The 25,708-nt window shown below is 35.9% G+C and overlaps 4 protein-coding genes and 1 long non-coding RNA gene across 5 annotated transcripts; 2 read left to right on the forward strand and 3 right to left on the reverse strand.

Annotated features, from left to right (window-relative positions):
* Positions 1–1,389: 1,389 nt before the first annotated feature.
* LOC114738436 (protein RESPONSE TO LOW SULFUR 3-like) lies at positions 1,390–2,122 on the forward strand. Its single transcript, XM_028926491.1, has one exon. It carries the CDS (start codon positions 1,491–1,493, stop codon positions 1,839–1,841), a length of 351 nt encoding a protein of 116 aa, XP_028782324.1. The 5' UTR covers positions 1,390–1,490; the 3' UTR covers positions 1,842–2,122.
* Positions 2,123–5,062: 2,940 nt separating this feature from the next.
* On the reverse strand, positions 5,063–11,412 carry LOC114738426 (chloroplastic import inner membrane translocase subunit HP30-2). Its single transcript, XM_028926477.1, is given in 9 exon segments — positions 5,063–5,415; positions 5,501–5,563; positions 5,692–5,840; positions 6,604–6,730; positions 7,847–7,962; positions 8,541–8,598; positions 8,600–8,663; positions 8,666–8,860; positions 11,367–11,412. Coding segments are annotated over 9 exon segments (858 nt in total). The 3' UTR covers positions 5,063–5,375.
* Positions 11,265–16,000, forward strand: LOC114738427 (DNA-binding protein BIN4). Its single transcript, XM_028926478.1, has 13 exons — positions 11,265–11,430; positions 11,529–11,624; positions 11,920–12,166; positions 12,368–12,429; positions 12,648–12,918; positions 13,049–13,110; positions 13,261–13,311; positions 13,778–13,895; positions 14,275–14,321; positions 14,528–14,554; positions 15,465–15,540; positions 15,647–15,780; positions 15,896–16,000. Exons 2-13 carry the CDS (start codon positions 11,577–11,579, stop codon positions 15,998–16,000), a joined length of 1,248 nt encoding a protein of 415 aa, XP_028782311.1. The 5' UTR covers positions 11,265–11,430; positions 11,529–11,576.
* A 51-nt stretch (positions 16,001–16,051) lies between these two features.
* LOC114738428 (thaumatin-like protein 1) lies at positions 16,052–18,105 on the reverse strand. Its single transcript, XM_028926479.1, has 3 exons — positions 17,619–18,105; positions 16,719–16,995; positions 16,052–16,646 (listed from the first exon to the last, which is right to left on the reverse strand). The coding sequence occupies exons 1-3, from the start codon at positions 18,103–18,105 to the stop codon at positions 16,502–16,504; spliced, it is 909 nt and encodes a 302-aa protein (XP_028782312.1). The 3' UTR covers positions 16,052–16,501.
* A 2,973-nt stretch (positions 18,106–21,078) lies between these two features.
* On the reverse strand, positions 21,079–23,939 carry LOC114738433 (uncharacterized). Its single transcript, XR_003739530.1, has 2 exons — positions 23,860–23,939; positions 21,079–21,739 (listed from the first exon to the last, which is right to left on the reverse strand). It is a non-coding gene; the product is annotated as an uncharacterized LOC114738433 (long non-coding RNA).
* Positions 23,940–25,708: the final 1,769 nt, after the last annotated feature.

Genomic DNA, 25,708 nt, shown 5'->3' on the forward strand with positions numbered 1-25,708 from the left:
AAAAAACTAATTAACTAGTTTGATAAGATTAAAAAAAATTTAAGTTAGTTATTTGTCATAAATAGTATTTTCTTTTCTAAAATATTCTTGCTAATCAAATATTGGCTAAAGCTACTATTGTTAGAAGGACTATCTTGAAAAAAAAAACATAAATATTAGAGGCATAATGAATTGGGGTCTTATATTTATGATCAAAATAAAAGTCAAACAAGGTCTTATATTAAGAATCGAAGGTAGTATAATTCTTCATGGGAGGTAGGGAGGGCAGCGGGAATGATATTTTACCCCGAGCAGTTTTTTTGAGTCAAATATCTATCCTTAATATAAGAGTTAGTTAAAAATTTAATTTGATTCTGAATATAAGAAGTCAATTTATTTTGTCTCACAAATTTGTCAATTTTTTCTTAAAGTAGTTTTTATGATGATTGCGCATACTAAAGGGTTTTTTTTTATAAAAAGATTATTTGAATGCATATGATTAATAAAAATAATTTGGAAAAGATAACACATTTATTCTAAATAACTAGTATAGTTAGTTTTTTTAATATTTATAAATTAGTTATTTGATTTTTATATTAAGAATCCGAGGTGGTATTATATTATATTGCTTTCAGTTCTATATATATATATAAAGGAGAGACAACCAAATTGCAAAGATAAAAGGTTAATTTAAATTATTAAAAATAATAAATGTATAAAAAATATTTATTTTATTGTTGACGTGATAATTCATTCAAAGACATTGATCAGTGGGATAAAAGTTAAAAAGAAAGTTAATTAAACTTTTAGATATATACAAAGTGTAATTTATAAAAAGAATCATGTATATTTGAAAAATTATAATTTATATATAAAATTGCAGGGAGCATTATTTTTTGATACTTAAAATAAAAATACCCCGAGTTGACTATTATTTTAAGGTTTTTTGCATGTTTTTTTATTAAAAATAATCTTATTTAACACACTCAAACATTAATTGTGAACATGCTCTACAAGAACTCAAACAATTCAAACAGAAATTCTATATGTGGCGCTTTTTTTTTTTTTTTTGCCCTTCGAGTTGATAAGCTAGATATTTAGATGTATGATTCGAATTGGCGATGAAGATGGGACGCTCCCCGTGACCACGAAGGAGGGTGTTGGCTAAATGCGGCTTTGATTAGAATATATCCTACGTTTTGGCCCATGCCACCAAAGCATAGGAGCATGATCACTGGTCGGTTTTTCATTGCGAAGGGAATGCGTCAGCGGCAGAAATTAATTAATTTTAAATTGAAAATGAAATTGAAGCCAAGGGAAAAACCACCACAGAATACAGGTTCATTGAACCTGGACACACCAGATTTCGGGCTATTTATAGGTGCCGCCAAGCCCATCGTTATTCGCAACAAATCCATCAGCGATCGCATATTTGACGCTGCCTTTCCTTTCGTCTTGCTTTCTGTGTTTCTGCTTCTTACTTGCTCTTCTAGTCTTTACTCTCATCTTTTATGGCATCGATAATGGCGGTGATTAGGAACGGGAGCCAAGAGAAGAAAGCAGAGTCTCGCGATCCGGCGGCGTTGCAGTTGAAGCAGAGGAACGAGGAGTTGGAGAAGGAGCTGAGGCAGAGCAAGGAGAGGGAGGAGTTCATGAGGCGTGAGCTTCAGAGCGCCTGCGAGAGGCTCCGGGTGGCCGAAGACGCCGAGGAGAGGCTCTGCTCTCAGCTCGGCGAGTTGGAGGCTGAGGCTCTCCATGAGGCGCGTGACTATCACGCTCGCATCGTTGCTCTTATGGAACAGCTCTCTCACGCCCAAAATCTCCTCAAGGCCTATTCCGTTTCCGTCCCTTCTTCTTCATGATCAATTCTCACCGACGCCGTTATCCTCGGTTGCCTCAATTTGTTTAGTTTGTTTAATAAAGTATAAATATAGTAAACTGTAGATAAATACTCTGTCACCCCTATGTGGAGTCTCCATGACATGGATGAGTTCTCTCGTCCCTGTCTCTGTTGTGAAAGGATCCAGAGGAAAAGGTCGAATTGTTACCTGCGAAAGTTGCTGTTGTAGATTAACCATGGTGCCTCTGGTGTTCTTAATTACGCAGATCTCACTTAATTAAATTTAACTGTTTTTAAGGAAAAGTGCAGCTCGTCTCAACTTCATGTTTGAACTGGCAACAAGGATTTGATTTGCTCAAAGCTGGTTATATTTTCAATGCCAAGGCCCAGATAGATTAACCAACACAAACTCCTGCTTCTCTTGCCACAACGAAGAATAGTGTCCGGTGACAGAGATTATCAACGCGTTAATGCATAGTGGCGCGTGTTAATAATAATACCCCTATTAGCAAATTAAAGCCTGAGGGTTACTTCAATAAGTTGCGGATTGATTAGTAAATGGAAGGCATAGTATAATCTAATCTTGTTCTGAGAGGGGTGGGACGGTGGTGACGTGAGTTGGATGTGAATTGTAGTCAGATTGATGGTGAGGGTTGGAGCATCCACTAGTTGGCCACTATTGATTGATCGTGGGGAAGGGGCCCCATCAGAACAGCGTCGGGTGGCAGCCCGGGGGAATGGGAATAATCAATCACATTCTCGGTTCATATTTAATTAGGAAAATTACACGCAGTTCTCGTAAAAGATAATAATTATGAAAAAGTCCTTAAAAATCTCTGAATACTTCCTAAATCCCTGGAGACCTTAGAGTAAAAAATTGAAATTGTAAAATTATCTACTTACTTTCATCAAATGACAACATGCACAGTTATAGTTACAACTTACATTTGAGCCATTCACACCATACAGAAGTCAATTACAACCTACACTCAACCGAATGATAACATGCACAGTATACAATCACAACTTACACAACAGCCAATCACAACCTTTTCTATCAGTAAGGGCAAGTAGGTATTTCATAATTTTAATTTTTTGCTATGAAGTCCTTGGGGACTTATGAAATATTTGGAGATTTTGAGAGACTTTTTTAGAATTAATTATCTTCTGTGAGAACTGTGTGTAATTTTTCCTATTCAATTTGCCCCGGAATTCTGGATCTCATAACTCACTTATTTTCACTGTGTTGAAGTTTTCCTAATCAGATTTTATTTTTTATAGACTTATAATTAAATATTATTAAATGTTAATAAATATTTAAAAGCAGAATACATGACCATGTGAATAAATTACAAACTGACAGCTTATGTTAAAAAAAATATTTTCAAAAATAAAATAAATTAATGCAAATTTTATCGGGTAGAGATTTCCAATGAAGCTTGTTTTTATTTTTTTCTTTTTTGGCCAACTTGGTATGGAGTTCATGAAATTGGCTGCAATAATGATAGTTATATATTATAAATATAATGGGGTGCGTGTGTGAGCGACCAAGGTCGGGGAAAATGGAAATGGCGCCGACGGAAGCGTGAGTGAGATGGGGGGGGGGGGGGTGGGGATGTTTTGTCTAACCTAGCATGTCCAACGTCTATAGGGGGGCCACACCGATGGCAAGTGGTACCTGACAAGGAAACCCAAAGTCTCCAGTCCCGCCTCCCAATCACATCCAGCCTTTGGGGAGAACTGAGCAAAGAAGAAAAAAGCGGAGCCGTGATTGAACCAATTGAGTCAGTAAATTAAGAGGCAGTGGGTCAAGTCGGATTAACCGGATCAAATACGTTATAATTTAAATAATATTATTTAATTAAAATATATAAAAAAGATTTATATTTAATGATAAAAGGTAATATTTAAATAAGGGAGACATAAAATATCATTTATATCATCCCAAAATCATATCTATTTTAACATAAAATTAAGAAACAATAAATATTTAGATATTTTTACTTAAAATTTTATTTGCATTATGGTGAAAATTAGATGCCTAGCCCTAGTGATTGAAAAATGTGAGGACAAACGTGCAGAAGAAGAAGTCTACAATTTCTCATGTTCGATTGTGGAATTTTAAGTGTAATGATGGAAGAAAACCTACAGATTTGACAAAAGGAAGTAGCGTGTGCGGCTCATAGGGAGAGGAGTATTTTTTAGATGAAACAGAGTATCTCTAACTCATATTGAACTTAAGACTATCTTTTTCAATATGAATAATTAAGAAATAACCTTTTAATAAACACAAATATGCTTCCTTTTCTTTCATGTTTTTATGAAGGTGAAAGCGTACCACCTCAACCAATAATTTGGTAGTAGGGATAAGAGTATTTTAAATTGTCATATCACAACCTAAGCAAAATAGATAGCTAAAAAGGCTTCTATACTCATTTTCTGAAATTCCATTTTTTTTCACTTGCTTCTCCTCTTTTCTTCCGGTGACCATTATCTTCACGATTGAAGCGGGCTTGAGTTATGTAGTTGGTCTTTGTGTTTTTCTCCCTTGTGTACACTCGTCCTTATTTTCATCTCCTTCTACTATTTTAGAAAACTCCATTACATACTCCGCAACACTCAACATCATTCTTGATCCTCCATTTTGAATTCTTCTTGCCCATTATTCCATCTCTCCTCTCTCCCATTCTTCCATCTCTCCCTCTCTAATCTTGTCTTGAATCACAAAAATCATAACTGGATAATCCACCAAACCCAACAGATTACTTAGTTATAGCTAGTTCCTGCCGTTCTAACCAGTTCATACCAGCTCTAAAATCTTCCAATTCAAGAGGCAAATTAGACAGGACAAGTTGCCGATTCGCCAATTTCCCATCTGAACTGACCGATCTAGTTCATTTTACATTGAAATTGAGAGAGCTCCTATCTTTTTATTTTTTTAATTGCTCTTAATTTTTCAAAAAAATACACTGCCACAAGGCTAACAAAATAATAAAGTTTAAATCACTTCACAATTTTAAAACAGACTTCCAATCTTTTAAGCTCATCCAAATCAAAATCTAAAACCCATTTAGAATATTTATAAATAATTTTTCTTTTTTAATTATAATTTACAGTACATAAAACAAATATATCATAAAATTTGTGTAAAACATGTTTGTAATAATTTCAATCATAATACACCAAACAAACCTAAATAGTAATATTCTCATTGTTTATAATTCGTAAAAAAGATAAATTTTAGACCGGGATACACAATAGTAACATGAATTTCTCAAGGCAACTCATGCGGACGTAGCCTAAATAGTGTTAAGAGTTTAAATCTTCCTAATACAATTATAGCATGATTCAGAAAAGAAAAATTGCCATATTTTGGCCGGGAACTATACTCAAGTTCGCCGAATTATCTGAAAAAATTAATGCAGCAAGCCAACAACCTTGGAATCTAAAGCAGAATATAGAAAAATGGCACTTATTTAAAACGCAAACTTGCTAACACCCCTTCCATCGGTTTTTAAGCAGTATATAAATTCGGTGGCAGCAAACTCCATCCCATTTAATTCCGGCCTACTCGCTTCCCTCTCAGATCTGAGTCCCTATAGACAAACATGGGCGGGTCAGAGAAACGCAGAAGCAGGGCACAGCATAACTAGAGAGCAGAGACAGTGTAATTATTGATACCTCTGGATGTGATCAAGAATCAACAGCCTAGGTCCAGGAGGGATTTTCACATCTCTGAGAGCACTGCCACAGAGGACAAGGCAAAACCGAAGGTTAAGACTCCAGACCATGATAAAGAGAAAACATAAGACAACATGTGACGGAAAATAAAAACTATAGAAAATAGAAAAAGATAAATGCCAATGGCCAACCTGTCCGTGAGTAAAGGCAAAGTGTTGTCTGTCAACAAGCCTCTCTTGAAATTTTTCTCGTAACTCTGAAGGCCAAGGTTGTGCAACATATGTCTCGTCTTGGCATAGTGAATATCTTCAGATGGCGGTTGAGAGAACTTTTGTCCTAACTGCATGATTTAGGAATACATAATCTTAGCATGGAAAGACTCGAAGGCACACCAAACCATGAACCTGCATCACCCACATAACATCCAGGGGCCCAGGCAAGCAAACCTCAATAGGACAAAGGTCAATTGATCATGCCAGAGTTTTCAACTATGGAAAATTCGAGATGAGTGCTCTGTTATGAGTTATACATTGGGAAATCTCACAAGTTTTGTGGGGTTTACAAGTTCAATAGGCTCTCCCTCCTAATAGGCAAGTCTTTTGAGATGGACTCTCTCTTTAGACTTATGCTCATCACATTGGTGCTTTCATTGAGAGTCAATCAACCGGAAAGAGCCACCTGCAGAAGGTTCAGACCGGTAAAAAGACTGAGCGAAGAGCCGTAGAGTAGAACCGCCGGGGACGTCACCTCTCAAGATGGGTGCTCTGTTATGAGTCCCACATTGGGAATCTCACAAATATTATGGGGTTTATAAATTCAATTGGCTCTTCCTCCTAATAGGCTAGTATTTTGAAATGGGCTCTCCTTTTAGACTTATGCTCATCACAAAATACACCCCCCCTCCTAAAAAAAAAAAAAACCACCAAAAGAAGAGAAGAATTCCATTCATAGAATTTTCGCTCAATGCATATTCCCTGTTGTTATGTTGCCAACACGGGAACCTCAATGGTCATGGTCCCCCTTACTAAACAGGTGTACAATGTGATATAATTAAAGCCTTGTAAAAACCGCACAAAGATAATTTGGCTATCCTTCATACCCACCTGGAAGAGTCCACCTTGAACAAGAGCGAAGAAAAGTCCAGAAGTGACTGCGTTTGCTGCTTGATTTGGTCCCCCCATGCCACTTACCAATGAAAACATGGCCCCAGACCCAAAAGCCGCTGCCATGCTGTAATAGACAAGTTAATAAATCATCAAAAATTCAACATCATGTTTGCTACAAGAAAGCACAGTGGCTGAAATGAGGATACAAAAGTCAAAAAATTAAGCAGAACATGATGCAAGAAAGTAATGTGAGCCTTTAGTTGCGGAGGAAAAGTTTGATCTTGTACTAGAGAAGAAGTCCCTTGATGGCTTAGTGCACATACACCTCATGTAACAATTATGACCAACCATGATCAGAGGCTAAAATTTTCATTTACATTATGTCTCTTTAGCATCAGATGGCATTGTTGTTGCTTTATTGCCCAACAAAAAAAAAAAAAAAACAATTACAACCCAACCAATTGTTTTGGCCAGTACTAATCCTTCAATGGACCCATGACCCAGTTACCTCCATTATTTTGCTCATATCTTGAATTCTTGAAAATTTAGGGGGAACAGACACTTTGTTTTTACAATGTTTGAAAAATAAGCAATCTTTTATCCCGCCTAAAAATAGGCCTGTATACATTCCCCTTCCAGCCTTGTAATGATGAGGCAACTTCAAATTTCACAGACCCAGTTTCAAGCATGACCACCAGGAAAAACCAACCAACTAACAAAAATGTTACACAACAGTTCAGTATGTATCTGAATTGAAAGTTGACACCCCAAGGGTACTAAAGCCAGGACCTTCTTTGGCCACATAAGGATGCACTGTAATAAGAATACTAAACATAGTTGGAGATATAAAGAAAGATTTATTTCTAACTCACGTTGAAAAAAAAAAAAAAATCTTTGCATTAAATTGAAAATACTAAAACATGGAAATTGTACTTTCTCTTTCTGGTTATGCAGTAATATTAACTTCTAATCATTTTTCCACCATATCTACAATACCATCACTACTGCAGGGGAAGTACAAAATTGATATCACGTACACTACTTTATCTTTATTAAAAATAAAACTAAACAAGGATTATTTCCATATAAATTCGTGTTTTCCAGGCGAGCAGTAAGGTAGCCACCAACAGCCAGAAATTTAATCGAATCAATTTAACTCAAAAAAGTCCAGGTTGAGTTAGGGAGGGAAAGTTAAATAATGAAACAAAAACAAAGAGAGAAAATTCTTTATAACCCTCACCTGGACTGGACATCTTCCTTCCCCCTCAATCTTTTCAAGACGCAGGATATACCAGCATTCACTCCTGTCATGACAGCAAAGTTGCGAGCTTGCACCAAAGGACCCCCAGAAAGAGCCTATGAGTGAAAAAAACTCACACGTCCATACAGGCCGATATAACTCCTCTAATAATAGATTAGCCATGTTAACATATTTACCATGATGCAAGAACCCAAAAGAATTTGTTTCTTCTTATATAAAAGTAAAACCCCATGCAAGGTACGGAGTCTAGCTTTTGTGATATTATATTATATATTGAAGCAGGGTGCATGCTATGAAGCTGATACAATGCCGCTACAGAACGAACGAAGTTCAGTCCCTAAGGTAATTATCGTGTTCTATTCGACATGGAAAAGAGACGCCATGTCTACATTCAAATTGAAGCAACCAGTTATGTCCATAAATAACACACACCATGATAAGCAGTGAGAAGCAACAAAAAAAATAATAAAAATAATAAAGACTTAACCGATAATCCAGTGCTGTCGCTAAAGGTTTAATCATTTCCTTATTTTCAATGCAGACATCACCGCGGAATCAGGCAACGTTTAAGTGAACTAAACCCTTATCCATGAACAAGAATTAGTGTAAAAGGGTTCCGAATTGAATCTATCGGGGACGCTAAAGACTAAATAGCGAAATTGAGTATCCTCACCTGAGCTTGCTTAAGAGAGGCCATGGCTTGAGGGTTGAGAGAAGCCTCAGGCGGCGTGGGGAAAGGGAAGAAGCATCGTTAGTAGGAGAGTGCCCATAAAAGCACCAATAGCAGCGCCTTGGCGGCGCTGGTGGCAGTGACGACAGCAGCCTCGACTGGTAAAGACTGCTTGGAAAGCCAAAGCTTGAAGCCATTCTCCAACTCTTTGAAACGCGTTTGGAGCAGTTCTATGGGATTTGAAGCTGTTTGAGGCGACACCTTCGCCAGCACCACTCCCCCCTCTTCCCTCGTTCCATTTTGATAGCTCTGAATCAACGAACCTCAATCCAAAGGTGGTGCTTTCCACTGCTGACCGCTTTCGTGCTCGGTGCTAGAAAATTAAAATACGAGACGGATAACGAAGATCTTTGGCGTCTTGTTCCTTTTCATGTCCTTTATATCAGTGCTTCTTGTTTTTTGGTGTTAGGTGATAGGACCATGGGTCGGGTCAACTTGACCCAGCTCAGGTTTATAAATTCGAATATGGGGGAAATTATATTTTAGAGTTAAATTATTGAATTTTACAACACTTGTTATTTGACCAAAAACCCAACAATATATTAATAATTAAAAATTTTCAAACTTTTATTTTTTAAAAAACGTTTAAGCTTTTAAAAAATAATTAACAATTTCCTATAAATTTATAAAAAAAATTTTAACTTATGAGATATTTAGATGAAAAGCAAACCATCATTTTAAAAGAGATTTTATAGAGTTTGAAGTAAGTAAAAGAAAGTTTTTTTCACAGCTTACATAAAAATATTTTTTTTAAAAGTGCTTTTAGAGTTTTCAAATAGCGTTTTAATCAGAAAAGGTAAAAACTATTCTAGATGTAAATTTCTTTTTGGCCAAAAATATTCTAGATATAAATTGGACGGACTTATCTCAGTGAAAAATGACATTCTAATTATTGGACTTTTCCTCGTCCGCCTCCCTCCTTCTGCCCTTTTTTCTCCGGTTTTCCTTGGAACAGCGATAATGTTAGATATGACGGGACAACGTTCAAGAAAATTTGGTCATAGTGAAAACTTTTCTAGACCATCTCCAATTATAAATATAAAAATTACTTAATTAATTTAAATAAATTAAAAAATAAATTAAGTTAATTATTTATTATAAAAAGTGTTATATTTTTTAAAATATCCTTACTAATTAAGTATATTAGTTAGAATTATTATTATTAGAATGACTATTTTAAAAAAATAAATAAATATAAAAATAAAGTGAATTAAAATATTATAGTAAGGACTAAGATGAAAATCAAATAAAGTCTGAAAATGATTTTTTTTTTTTTTGGTTATTTCAACTTAAGATAAAGAAATGACTTGGTGAAGCGGCAACCTCACACTTGATAAAATTTTAAGGAGATACTTTTTTTTTTACCGGAAAATTTTAAGCCAAAAGATCCCAGCGTAATGTTTCGTATTCAACTTTGACTAAAATACACACAACACACCCTTCCCTGAATTTTAGTTCAGATACATATAATTTTCTTATTTTTAAAAATTTAAATTAAAAACCATAATATTTTATTTTATTTTCATTATTACCCCTCGCCGTTAAAGTTAACCGTTTTTTCATGTCAATTTTTTAATATATTTTATTATATATCATATCATTTAAAAAAATAATACGTATCATTTGACATGTAATTTTAAATAATGTTTTATTTTTTATTTGAAAAGCACTAATCAAATAAATATTTTAAATAACTTTTAATATTAATATTTTATATTTTAAGGTAATTAATTATTTCATTTTAAGTATTTAAAAAATTTAAAATTATTTGTTTTAATCGTAAGTGTGATTTTTTAAATGACATGGACTGCCATGAAAAAAACCGTTAACTTTGATAATAATTTCAATGGTAATTGGTTAATAATCCAAACATGAAATATTATGATCCTTAATTTAAATTTTAAATACGAGGGAGGTTAATTGACCAAAAATTTTCAGGAGTTTTCTGTATTTTAGCCTTAAGCCATAAAACCAGTGTTGAAGGGGAAATATTAAAGAGAAAACTGGTTGATTTTGTTCAGCTGTGAGCAAATCATTCATTCAAAAACACTACCTTCACTCTTAAATAAAAAAGCAAACTGAAGATCTAATTTAGTTCTAAATATAATATCTTGATTCATTCTGCTTCTTATATTTATTTACTTCCTCCAAAGTAGTTTCATGATGACTATAATTAATAAGAGTATTTTAAAAAAAATAATACATATTTGTTACAAATAATTCACTCACCTAGTTTTCTTAATAGTTGTAAATTAGTTATCAATACATTAAAGTACAGATTAAAATAAAAATACTACTCTTTTGATCCTTAATATGAGAGTTAATTAGAAAATTAATGTTCGTCTTATATATAAAACCTATTTTACATGTTTATTAATTTTTTTAAATTAATTATATTAATATTTTTTAAATAATAATCAAGTAGAAGAAGGAGAGAAAAAAATTAAAAAAAATACTTACAGTATTTTAAAAAAATATATCATATTAGTTAATTTAATTAATATTTTTAATCTGTTTAAATTAGTTAATTATATTCTTTGTACTAACGTCGCACATAAGATCTACGGATAATAGTAACGGTATATCAACGTCAAAATATTAATTTCACCCGGTCCAAAAGACAAAAGAAAATATCAGTTACTCAGAAGTCAGAACACAGCATATTCAGACTCCCGCGGCTCAGAGCCCAAAACAACAAGTTCCCGCCCTCAGTTCATCCCCTTCTAGCAAAGCGTCGGGAATACTGTAGGCAGATAGCTCGCAGCGGACAACATTTTCCACAGTTTTCCGAGATGTCAGGTTTACTGAAATCCATCTGATTCGGCTAGACGAGGTCAGTTCACTTACTTCCTATTCTGTCTGCTAGTGCATTTTAAGTGTTCGATCATTTGCTTCAAGCTTCACCATGATAATAGCCTTGCTGCTTCACAGGGCTTTCACTGCATTAAAAGGATTTTTAATCCCCACACAAATCTGCAAATGACTGACTCGAGGGAGAGCTCTCCGGATTGGCTGCGTTCCTTTAAGGTGCTAGAATAATATTTTTTCTTCTGTTTGGTTGCTTCAGAAGATCCGGTTGGATTCTTTAATTTTATATAAGATTACTTTCTAATTTGCCTACACGAGCTTGACGATTGGAGTACGATGCTTGCGATGAACATCAATTTCTGAAACAATTTAAATTTCCACTTTAAATCGTTCATGAGTACCTTGGCACCTTAACATTCACAAGCGTTGATGATGCAGCAACATAGCATACTTTTAATATACTTTCATTACAGCTGTGTGCTTGCTAATTAAAACAAGTGATCATGTTGACAAGGTGCCAACTGATTCGCCGTTGACTGTATCCACGGATTCCCGGTCTTTACAAGATGGTAGCACTTCAGATGATGATGAAGCTGGCCATGGAGAGTCATCTTTAAAGTCCTCTACATTTTCTGAGATCGAGAAGAAGGAGACCACTGGCCCGGGCAAAAGTTGTGCCGAGTCTTCACCCGGACACACAGTTGAAGCAGTCTCTCGGACACCTTCAAGAAGAAAGAAAGGGGACAGCCAAAAGAAAGACGGTATATTTGAGATCTGAGTGCTGTCTGACAAGATGAATGTGTAAATCGGGTCTAGGATTTGTGTTGAGCCATTTAAAGCTCAATAAAAAAGTGTAAACTTAAAACAGGAGCATATGCATAATATCAATGGCAATAGGATGGGCAAATTCTCAATTCGATCTTTTAGTGAACTTTCATTGACGTCCTTCTATTATGATCCAGGAGATAGGAAGAAAAGGAAGGCTTCGAACGAACAAAACGATGACAAGCATATCAAGCCTAATGTAAGAATCTTGTTCGTTACGTGCAGGATTCTGCTCCTGAAACGATTTTTATTGTGATTTCATTGTCTATTCATGAGATAGAAAATTATATATCCCAATAGTAGCCGACTTGCTGCCTTCTGCAAGGGAAAAAGGCAAATGGATGTTTTCCAAACAAACTATTCTGTGGCATGTGGTCGCCATTTGCTAATGGTATTTAATTATTTCTTTTCTTTAAGGTATCTATTCATTCAGTCTGGGCACTGTCATCTGATTCCGAGTCAGGTGATCATAGTCCAAAAAGGGAAGATCACAGCAATGAGCAAGAAACTTATGCGCACCAAAAATTTGAATTCCAACGTGAAGAAAAATGTGGGGATGAAGTTCTTGGCAAAGATGGAAAGTCTCCATCAAAGAAGGAATCAAAAGGAAAGCTTCCACAGAAGCAAATACACCAAGATCATACACTACTTAATGCGAAGGGCACAAAAGGCAGGGGAAAAGGGAAAGGTATGAACAATGGAGTTGCTTCAGAATAATTACTAAACATGCAACAGATGTCTCCATTTTCAAGCACGTGTACTTGAGTTAGGGATTTGCTTATTGTCTTTTGCATGTTATCTATCTGAAATTGGAACAGGGAGTGGTGAAGATGCTGAAGTTAAAGAGGAAGGGACTTCTGAAAAACATGTTGAAACTAATGTAAGAATGGTCGAGATTATACTGGATACTAGAAATAAATTCCTGATGTGCCCTTGGCTTCAATGTATAAATAATTTGAAGGCATGGGGATTATCTATCCAGTCTGGCATTCTGAGTTTTGCACTTTTGCTGGCTATTTGTGATTCGCAGGTCTCTTCAGGGCTGCCTTTGATGCTTTCTGAGAAAGTTCAACGTACAAAGGTTTGGCAGCCACATTATATTATGGCTTATCCTCTTCTCTGTATTCAATTCTATAAGGGCCATAGTCTACGTCTTTTGGTATGCTTTAAAAGTAACTAAACATGTTTTTCTATGTGTTGCATAGAATTTGAGAAATGAGTTAAGCTATTAATGACTTGTGAATACTGTGGCTTGCTGTGGATTACGTATATAGAGTTTGATCTTTCATGATTCATATCATTAGGTTAATCAAATTATCAATAAAGATTTCACAGCTTACTGACAATAAAAGAATGTTTTGGGAATTAGTGGGTAATACCGGTTATAATTAGGGATGGTAGTATTTGCTGTTTGTTGATCCATCATGTGATGTGCTTTAGCTTTTTCATGGAACTTCTGTGCATGGTGAAAATAGGTATTGCACTTATCTTCCTCATTCACTAGAAGGAAAACAGGTTCTTTACAAAGTGCTCCTCTGTTTTGGCAGGCACTTATTGAATGTGAAGGTGACTCTATAGATCTAAGTGGTGACATGGGTGCTGTTGGCAGAATAATGATTTCAGATTCTCCTTCTGGGGATCAGGAAGTGTACTTTGACTTAAAAGGTACTTTTACTGGATATATTTTCTGACTGACGATTTATTATTATGCCTGTAGAAAGACGTGTAGATTCCTTGCACGTTGTAGCCGGTTTTTCAGTAAGCTAAGTTATAGCGACGTACTGGGTTTTCTAGAAATGAATGAACATGTCAGTATTATTAATTCCTGAGAATATCTGAGACTTACTGATGATATCTAATTTTTTACTTGTTGAGTTTTATTCTTCATAGATATATGTGTATACTTTCTTTTCTGAGTTAATTACCTTTGTAATCTGCTGTTCTGCCCATTAAAATTCTATATCCGACCTTCTTAGTGATATAGTTCTTTTATTTTCTAAAGGATTACTTTATCTGATAGTACAAATTTTACATATTGTTGCAGGGACAATATACAAAACAGCAATAATTCCTTCCAGGACGTTTTGTGTTGTATGTAATTGATCTTGGATGGGATTTTCTTCCTTTGAAACCATGACCTTCTTGTTGGCCCAAAAAAAATATGGCCTCCTGAGCTTTTTTTATTACAATAAAGGCTACGTAACTTTAACAATCTGAAATTCTGGATGTTAAATCGCTTGATATTTGAAATTCAAATATTGCTTTTGCCTTATGATACGAGTTTGTTCTTTCTTCAGGTTAGCTTCGGCCAGTCAGAGGCAAAGGTCCGTTTGTCATCTACTTATTCCCTTGTGTGCTACCTTGGTGACCGTCTTCACCCACAAAAAAAAAGAAAAAAGAAAAAAAGAAAAAAAGAAAAAAGAAAAAAAAAAAAAAGAAAAAAAGAAAAAACCGTATCATCAAATAACGATTTATACCCATTCGTCTCGAGGGTTTATGTCTTGACTTTTTAACTTTATTGTCTAACCTCAGTAAGCATTTCATTGTTGCCTTTTTCCCCATTGTTACCCTTTGTAGTGAGTATAGTAACACTAGGAAGAATACTCTTTACTACTCTTCTGGTTCTTAATATAGGACTTAATTGTTGAGTTAATCTTGGTCCTAAATATGAGACTTATTTATCACATTTATCAAGTTTCCTTGGTGACCGTCTTCACCCCACAAAAAAAAAAAAAAGAAAAAAGAAAAAAGAAAAAGAAAAAAAGAAAAAAAGAAAAAACCGTATCATCAAATAACGATTTATACCCATTCGTCTCGAGGGTTTATGTCTTGACTTTTTAACTTTATTGTCTAACCTCAGTAAGCATTTCATTGTTGCCTTTTTCCCCATTGTTACCCTTTTGTAGTGAGTATAGTAACACTAGGAAGAATACATCTTTACTACTCTTCTGGTCCTTAATATAGGACTTAATTGTTGAGTTAATCTTGGTCCTAAATATGAGACTTATTTATCACATTTATCAAGTTTTCCTAAATTACCTTTATTGATACTTCCTCAACCATAATCAAATAGGAAAAGGAGGGAGGATATTAAAGAAGATGACTGTGGTGTTTTAGGAAAAACATGTTATATTTTTTTATAATTAACTAATTTACCTAACTTTCTTAATTTAATCAAATTAGTTTTTATATTAAGAACTGGAGGAGTAATTTATTCATATATTTCTTCATCAGATAGAGGCGATCATGAATGACTTCATACAGCTGAAACCGCAATCCAATGTGTATGAAGCAGAAACTATGGTTGAAGGTTGGCTGGTCTTTCAACAACTAAATAGAGATTTTATATGTATTTGGGTTCCTTATATGTATTTGGTGTCCTCTTAGGCTCTGACTGAATTATTGTGTATGGGCAGGGACACTGGATGGTTTCTCCTTTGATTCGGATGAGGAAGCTGACAAGTTACCGAAAGCAAACCAAACTGATCAAAATGAGCGGGATGAGGAACAAACCGACAAAAAAGCAAGCGGGAAGACTGACAAAATATCAGTAAGTTGCTACAGTACTTTGTGTTTTAGATTTGTCCTTCATGAACGTAGAGCTTCTTCATGCTATTTGACATGGTGCGGGCGTCCTTAATTGTTTCAAAAAAAATTGGATGCAGGGTAATGCAAAGAAAAGAGGTAGGAGTGCAGGCGGAAAACCACCTGCACCAAAGAAAATAAGGAAAAAAGCTCAAGGCTCCAAGAAAGCGAAAACCAAAAGATGAGTGTTTCACAATTTGTATGCGCCATTCAAGTGTTGACGACGATGGAGTTGAAAATATAGAAGATCTGCCATTAGCGTTCTAAGCAGGCCATTCTTAAGATATTTCTGTTTGAGTCTATATTCCAGAATAACATTGTTTGTTTGGTTTTCAATAAATATTGTTATCTTTGAAAAATAAATATTATCATCTTTGATTCAAATTAGGCGGCTATTGTTCATTAAATTTATGCAGAACAGGTTGTGGAAGAGAGAATGTGTGGGAGAATAATCCTTACATTCCGGTCACGTTAGAAATGACAAGTTTTAGTGTATTTCTTTCTACATTACTACTTCGCTCGAGATGAGTGTATAGACTGGTGTTGCGGCTATGTGCTCTTAAGCATCTGGCAGTCCGCTGAAGCAACGGAAGAGTAATTTATGATTCGGAATGCACGCATAGTTCTCCAAGAATCATACTCAACTCATCACCATCCCCATCCGAGAGAGCATTATATGGTTTCATTCATAGTGAAGGCCATGTTGCTATAGAAGTCCAGAAAGTAAGAGCGGCAACACACAGGGAGAATGGGCATGAATAGGGGAAGAGAGCACTTGAGGAACCAGCCTGCTGAGCCGTTCCATTGCGTTTATTAGTTGGCTTTCTAATCCTGAACGGTGATGGCATATGTTAGTATTGGGGCTTAAGAGTTCATTACAGTTTTAGAGGGAGAAAGTAGCACCTGAAGGCGGAGGAGGGGCAGAAAATGATGTCATATCCGTAAGCTCTGCAGGTGAAAGTGCTGGTGGTGTCGTCGTAAGCGTAGCTGTAAGCTCTGGGACAGGCCTTCTTGAAGATGGTTGAGTAATGGGAGGGATGGCATGTGGTTGGGTTGGCATATTGTCCGCTGCAACAGTACTGGTCCGATCCAAATGCCTCGCAAGCGCTCCTGCACCCTACCACGCCCCCGCTTCCTTGCTTCCCGTTCCCACTCGTCACTTGGAGTTCTTTAGGGCAACCTGTATATATGCATCCATAATTCATCATTCCAGTTTCGCCCTCAAGTTCAACACTCGAATCTCATCTTCAACTATCACACAGCTGGATCAAACACTTACTTCTAAATCAAGATTTGTCTTTTATGTTTATAAATTGGACATTTGATTTCAATGAAAGGGGTTGATTCTTAATATAACCCACCTCCTCGCACCTCAATTTCGCCTTCGAGATCATTATCTTACACGCTTTAATTATTAAGCTGGGCTAAATGGATTTCATGCTCATAATTGAAAATGAGCATATTCTTCGCGTTAAAATTAGCTGTTCAGATATATTATCTTGTTTTGTTCTAGCTTCTATTTTTTAATATTTTGTAGCTTAAAGATGCAATTTCTAGATAAGAATAATTCTTGAATTGTTATTTTTTTAAAAACACATAAATATATTCAAATTAAATTTAGACGACGATGAGCATGAATCATCACGACGAGCACTGAATTAAAACGCATAAACAGTCTAGTTTCTACTGGCATAAAATATGGGAAGGAGTTAGATATGATATATAGAACGGTTGAAGTCGGGAGTAGCCAAACTTTGGAGGTCAAACTCTCATGTGATATAACGCAGATTGTTATCATATTACCTGTGTTGATATTAGAAATACAACCAGTGGAATTACAGGCGGAGGCACCATAGACGCCTGCTGGGACAGCAAGCATTGGAAGATTGTAGCCATCGACGAGGCTGACATCATAGAAGTCTTGGTCAGTGCCGCCACCGAGTGTTATCTCAAACAACGACGCCGGAGGAGCTGCTCCGCTCCCTTCACACTCCAGCTTCCCCCCGCAATCACCTGTTTCACACTTTCCGTTTCCCTTCCCATCAAACTTGCACCCAGTCCTTCCCCATATCCTCCCCGACCATTTCGGCCCGCTCGTCAGTTTCACACTTCGCCCCGACTCCAGCAGGAACCCCGTTGGCGACAGCTCCGCCGACCCTGAACCCGACAGCGTGGCCGGCCATATGGTAGTGCTGCAGTTGTTGGTGATGGTGAATGTGATGCAGTTAGAACAAGTTGAGAATGTGAAGAGAAGGAGGAGCAAAGTGGGGAGCTTCCTGCAGAACGCCATTTTTGATGATCGACCGATCTTTTTGTGATGCGAGCTTGATATATCTTTGTGTGTGTGTAATGCATTATGCATTACAAAACCAAAGCGTGAAGTCGCTTTTCTGAAAATCGGAGGCGCGAGCAAAACTCCTTTTATGGGTTTAGCATTCCTTTTATTGTAAATTTTCTCGTCAAAAAGCAATTCTTTCCTTTTGCTGTTGCATGAGATATGGTACAAATTGGGGAATCCATATTTTAGAGTCGTGACTCGTGACTTCGCTCCAAAGGACGGCGCCGGGATCTCAGATATTTTTATACAATTATTTTAAAATACATGAATATTTTATTGGTAAAAATATTAAATTATTACTCCTCCGGTCCTAATTATAAGACCCAATTGACTTATTTGAGGAGATTAAGGAAGTAAGTTAAGTTGGTTATTGATAATAAATAAGTCTTGTCATTCCTAAAATATCCTTGCTAATTAAGTATATTGGTTAAAACTATCATTATTAGAAAGATTATCTTGGAAAAAACGCATAAATATAAGAGACAAAATGGATTGGGTCTTATAATTAGGACCAAATAAAAAGTCAAATTGGGTCTTATAATAAGGACCGGAGGAGTATTATTTAATACTCCTCCGGTCCTTATTATAAGACCCAATTGACTTATTTGAGGAGATTAAGGAAGTAAGTTAAGTTGGTTATTTATAATAAATAAGTGTTGTCATTTCTAAAATATCCTTGCTAATTAAGTATATTGGCCAAAACTATCATTATTAGAAGGATTATCTTGGAAAAAAAATGTATAAATATAAGAGACAAAATGGATTGGGGTCTTATAATTAGGACCAAATAAAAAGTCAAATGGGGTCTTATAATAAGGACCGGAGGAGTATCATTTTTGGATAAAAGCTTGATTTTAAGATTTTATTTTCATATTTTTATGTTGAAAATTATAATTGCTTATTTTATATTTTATAATGTAAACTTGACAGTTATTATATCTTGTAAGCAACAAGTATTAAAAAAAAAAAAACAGAGAGAGAGACCAAAATACAAATAATCCCCTTCAACTTTAGCTCTTTTGTAACCTGCGTCTCTTTTCTTTAAAAGTTTAAAATAACATCCTTAATTCTTATATTTTTACATTTAACATCTTGCTGTTAAAATGTTGGTTAAATCTAATGGAATGAATGCCATATCAGATTATTTAAAATTATTAGGCTCATAAAATGTAATTTTTATTGTTTGATTAATTTATTCCAACTCAAAACTCATAATTACCAGAGTGACATCTTTGTAATTATATCAATAACAGTTTCAGTTCTTTGTCTCGGCCAATCTGATTGTCTTGCTCTCAGTCTTACTCATAAGCTGTGTTAGCCATCGCGCAGATGCGCACAAAATATTCACACTTTCCTGCGACGTCAATTTCTCTAAAAGGGATTGAAAGCTTTGGATTAATGCTGCTACCCCTTTCGACGAATTTTTTAGGTGTTATAGATGCAGAATAAGTCGGATTTTATAGCTTAATACTCCGTACGATTGGGTTTTTCAAAATAATTCTTTCTAATAATATGTTTTGACTGGGGGCAACAAGCATGTGATTCCATCACATGATAATCTCCTAAAAAAAATTCAGAAAAAAAATCCAGATTTAAGGAGCCATGTGATGAAGATGATTTTTGAAATAAGGAATAGAAAATGAATAAAACGGTGCAATAGGGAGACCTGCGAGGGGGGAGAGGTTGAAAGAGCCAGACTAGGAATTATTATTAGTAGTCACAAAAATGCCTTTCAGTAGAATTGAGTTTTGATTGGAATCAATTAATTAAAAAATAAAAATTATGTGTCATTGTCATAATAATTTTAAACAATCTAACATGACATTCATTCAATTAGATTTAACATACACTTTAACGGCAATGTGTTAAGTGTTAAAGTACAAGAGTTGAGGGTGTTGTTTTTAAACTTTTAAAAGTAAGGGAGGCTATTTATAAAAGAGTTAAAGTTGAAGGGGCTTATCTGTATTTTAACCTTAAAAAATGTTGCTTAAGATGTACTACTATATGGTGAAACCGATCTTTTACATACTAGATGGTCGTTATTAATGGACATATTAATTTTGAAGAGAAGAGTGCATATTTTTAACTAAAAAAACGAGTACGTAATGCGAATATTTTTTCTAGAAAGGCTACTTTAAAAATTGCTTTAAGAATTTAAGGATCTAATGCTAAGAGATGAGACTTGTTATCCAAAAATAAAAGGAGAATATTTCTAGAAGCTCAAGAAATAAAAATTAGGATGCTTAAATTATAATGATGAAATCTCTTAATAAGATTGTTCTAAAAAATATTTTCCAAGACTATCTCCGAACAGATGTTACGGACCACGTCATCGTGATGAATTAAGGACTAACCAATTACTAAGGGAATCAATCATGGTTAATTTTATTATTAATTAAACACTGCCGCGCACTAATATAACATCTTTTCCTGTTTCTGGGGAAAAATCCCACTAGTGATGGCCCGCCCTTCACGCTAAACAAGCGCTTTCCGGTGGATCAATTTGGAGGTTTTCAGGTCAAAAAAAAAAAGGGCGCATCGCTTTCGAGGTATATGCGAATAGTGAATAGATCTCAGAAACGCTCATTGCCTTTCCTTTTCCTCTTCTCCCTCCATTTCTTATCCTTCTCAAACTTTTCTATCTCATAACTTTAAAATGGCAGATTTTAGAGGGAAAATATACCTTCCTAAAATTGTCCCATAGGCATCAGCCCCACAGGCCATACCTCCTCTACATAGTATTATAGTTGTTATTGTGGTCGCAGTCCTAGTTAAATTTCTTTTTTCTCTGTTTTCCTCCAGTTTATCCAAACTCATCCAAACTCTGAGAATTTTATTTTCTCCATCTGTCTTCCTTCCAATTTTTTTCCTCCATCTCATTCAAACACAGCATAGTAGAGCCAAAGTTACATCAAAACGCACCGGTTTGCAAAGAACGATGAATTTTGAAGATTCTTACAATCACTTGAGAGAGAATAAACCCAGAGGGCAGGGATGAGTAAATAATCTCTGGTCACACGTGTCTATTAGTGAATGTTAAAAGTTGAGACTAGACATAATCTCAAGAATTAAGAACAGCATACAGTGTACAAGCTCACATCTTCCTAGCAATGGAAACGATGGAATTAATAGAGAGAGGCCAAAGGATAGTCACTAATATCACCTCCAAAAGCCGAACGCTGGTTGTCATGTAAATTAAACTTAATAGTTACAGATCTAAGGCAAGAATACGAGAATCCAAACTCTGCATCTTCTCAGCAGTAGAAATAACGGGCAAGCTTTGATAGACCTATGGTAATTACAAGAATTGCACTCGCAGTCGCAGCCACTCTCCTTGCCATCAGCTCAATGCCACCGTCTGAAGCGGCGTATAGTGGAATATATCAATGAGATCTTGTGTCCCGAAGTTTCATCAACCTGCCTTTTTCGGCTTTCAGAATCCAGTTTTGGTAATCACCATAATCTTATAAGCAGCATCAGGATTGTCAATTCCAACTCTTCTAACATCACGTCAGATTAGCTTCACTCTTGGAAATTGTTTCCAGATCCGCATCCATCATCTTCTCCACTCTGCAGCAGAGGCATCCTGCATTGAACAAACAAGACACGTATCACTTCATCATCTAGCACAGCATATTGACTTCACAAATTTATTCAGTATTGCAAACAAAATGTTTTCAAGGCTCCTTGGTAGCTTCTGCTTCAAAACCTGCACAAGTTACATTAACCTCAGACAGCTAGTTATCAATCAAATCACGGAGAGAATGAGCTATAGAGCGATAATCAATACAGCTGCAAAGCTGAACTACTAAACCTTTCACCAGATAACATGGCAAAGATCTTGTTCATATGAAGAACCAGAGAGAACCTGAGCTTACAGAAGTAAAGGTTACCAACAAACCCTGAATAAAGAGATCAGTCAGGAAGTGACAACATTGACAGTGGTCACCTGTTAGTTTAATCTAACTCAGGGAAACAGAAGAGGTGAAAGAATACAAGTCCTAACAGGAAGGTACAAATTACTAGTACATAAATACTACAATCGGATTATCCCTGCTATAACAGATTAACTATCGATATAAACTTCAGAGCAAACCAGAAAAGGGTTATAGATTGCTAATATATAGTACAATACTGTGGTCCATAATCATTATCAAGCATCATAAAGGCCAGAATACATCATGCAGTTGTAGCTCGCTACAGCAGTCTGCTTCTCAATAAGGTTAGCAAGAGACTGATGTCTATTTAAGTTCCATAAACTCACCATCGAACAGTCAAGCTATTTCAAGAACTATTACAGAAATACTACCAGCATATAAAGAGGTTTCCTACAACAGAGGGCACGATCAGTACGGTCCAGCAACATATGAAGTAGCACACAATCTGATTGTACACAGTCGCAATAACTAGTCCAAGAAAAAGGAAAAAATGCCAAAAGGACAAGAACAAATTATTAGAGTCTTTTTGAGTTATATGATAAAATCTAGCTCATATCCATGCCAATCTCCAACTTGGCTGCAGATAGGACTGACAGCAGAGAAAGATCTCTCAAAAGGAGAAGGATGAATTTGTGCATCCCGTCTACGCTTACAAAACACCACAGATGTCACTGAGGTGTGAACTTGTCCGCATCGAGCTTTCTTCTGACACCTATCACTGCTGTTCCTCTGTTGGTGTAAGAGGGGAAAAAGTTACCACTTGCTCGGCAAAGAGAGCTATGGTTATCATACAAAATTCTCTGATTGCAGTTTTTATCACATATGTGAGTCAGCCCTGTAGCTTGCAGCGATACATGTTTCCACAAACATGTTCGTTTTCACATTTCCAGTCGCATTTGTGACCAGGAATGGGACCATCTCGACCCCAAAATACTTGCATCAGATAAATAACATTTGCAGGACCTGGCAACCAGAGATTGCCATATACTCCATTCCTTCTGTTGAAACAGCAACTTCTACGATTCTAACATCTCCGATTTCAGTCCAAGTGCCTTGCCTGAATTGTCTGCAGGCCCATCACACACAGAGAATTCAGTTAAACTCAACGAAATTGATCTTCTTGCCTCTAAAGAGAGAGAGGGGTCGAAATTAATATAATATTTTTATATTCAGAACCTTTTGGCACTCTAGTTGTAATTACGGTAAGAAACAACACTCTCCGCTACCTGTTACCTGAAAAGACCCCGTCATTAAGTAGATGTTTAACTCTTGAACGTATAAGCCATAGATAGATGAGAAACAAGGTCAAAGAATTGAGGCCTTCAAATACATGTTTCAACATCCGGACCACTCTCCGTACCGACGTAAGACAGTCTCCAGGATCATAAAAAGGTCTAACGTTTATACGCGAGCAACACAAACGACCACGGGGACAGATCTAGGCCTCAGCCGTTTAATTCCAATTCCAAGATGGCAGCAGATGGCACAATTGACACGAGCTCCGCAATATAATTACCTATTAATAACCACCTTAGAGGTTTATTACACACAAAACCTAACCCGAACCTTTTTTTCAATTACAGTTTCGCATCGATAATCTCCATAAAACAACCGAAGAAACAAAAACATCAAAAGGATCATCGCGCTCTCAGGCGAACCTAACAATTTCACCACCACATCACATACGCGCGGGAAAAGCAGGAGAGTTTAGGAACGACAACAAAGAACCAACCAACGCCAGAAGATAAAATGAAGGTAGATAACTCACGCTCTTCAACAAAGTCAAGCTGCCGAGTCTGCCTCCTTGCCTCCGTTACTCCGTACCTAATACCTACAAAATGAGAAAGAACCCAAAAAGATACAAAACTGATTTCTCTCTCCTCTCCCGTACTCACTCTCTCTGCATCACCTTCGCTAACACAAAATTAAACAAGCAATCGAGCGCAACGGCCTTGGTATTTATAGAAAAGAGGGCGCTACAGCAGCGGGTGTGACTACAAATCCATAATGGGGTTGACGTCCCCGGAGACCAAGCGAAATGCAAATGAAATTCATGTGAAATTTCAGTCAAATGTGGGGCGAACCGTAATTTCACGAAGTCAGTTTTGGGTCAGGTGGCCACTTCACCTATAATTTTGGATAAACTCACGGATCCAACGATCGTAACGGAGTTTCTGACCATCCCCACCTTTTATTTTTTGTTTTAATAAATATAAAAACATGTTTTTGTACCGCTTGTCACGTGTCTCTAACGGTCCTTTCGCTCTCTGTCTCCGCCAGCTTTCCCACTTTTTTAACGATTCAATGATGCCAGAGATAAAACAGGGTGAGCCGCGTAGACCTTATCGCCGCATCATCACTTGACACGTGTAATTAGAAGCGGCATCATCGAGCTCCATTACTAATGCCTTTGACTCTATAGCCCCTGCGCCTTATCTTCATCCGGCCTTTTTTTATTTGGGTCCTGATTTAATCTTCATTGGTCTTTGGAGCTTCCTTCTATTTCCGCCGTCCGAATTACTGGACTGAGCTACAACCCGAAATCGGCCCATCTATTCTAATAGGATCTTATTTTCTGGCGGCTGTGTTTTGGTAAGCTAGGAATTGGCTCAAAAGAGACGGAGACGGATTCGCAAGACCAAAATACCCAGAAATTGTGCTGATTCCAAGTATATTGCCATCGCTGCCCTTGTTTTCACTCACTACTCTCCTTTCGTCTCATTCCGTTGCGTACGATTTTTCCTCCTCAGTCATCTTCTTCACTGTCTGAACTTTGCCTTTCCTACTTTTCTTCTGATTGTGGATATTTGCTTTCGGTTTCTATCTGGATATGAAGTTTGCTGTGGATCTTTACTTTGCCGTTCGATTTTTGCTTTTCTTCTTGCTCTAGATTTTTTGCTTTTGTTCTTGTTGTAGATCTCATTATGATTTATGCTAAGTTGTTTCTGCCTCACCGGTGCTGATCTGGGGTGATGAGGTGGTTTTCGATGTCGGAGAACTGAGTCCTTTTTATAAAAAAACAAAAAAGGGTTTATGAAGGGTACTTTAGTCCTTCGATGTTATTATTATTCGTGACCCAATTCTATTTTCTTTTCTATTCCAATTCTTATTCCTTTTAGTTGTTTGGTTGGAGGGAGGGGAGGGGAGGGGATTTGGTTAAAAATTTTGAAGGGGAGGGAATTAAAATGTCCCTCGCTCCTTCTATTTTAGCTCCCTCCAAATTAGGAGCTTTTGAAAAGGAGTTAAAATTTTAGACTATTATACTCTTATAGTATTTTTAATGTTTCACTATTACCTATAAAATATATTATTATAATATTTATTTTAAATAAAAATATATTATCCTAAGTAAAAAATAAAAAAAATAAATTATTATAATTAAAAATATATTATAAAAAATTATTTAAATAAAAAATTATAATATTATAAAATTAATTGTTTTTATATAATATATAATTATTAAATATATTTTAAAACTGAAAAAAAAAGAATAACTTAAAGAAAATAAAATTTTATTTCTTTTGTTAATTTGATTATTTTAAATATATTGTTATATTAATTATAATAAAAAATTACCGTACCAATTTTTTAATGCACATGTTAACATGATAAGACTG

This window comes from Neltuma alba, unplaced genomic scaffold, assembly GCF_004799145.2.
Source record: "Neltuma alba isolate B1F8T4 unplaced genomic scaffold, ASM479914v2 tig00013591_pilon, whole genome shotgun sequence".
NCBI lineage: Eukaryota > Viridiplantae > Streptophyta > Magnoliopsida > Fabales > Fabaceae > Neltuma > Neltuma alba.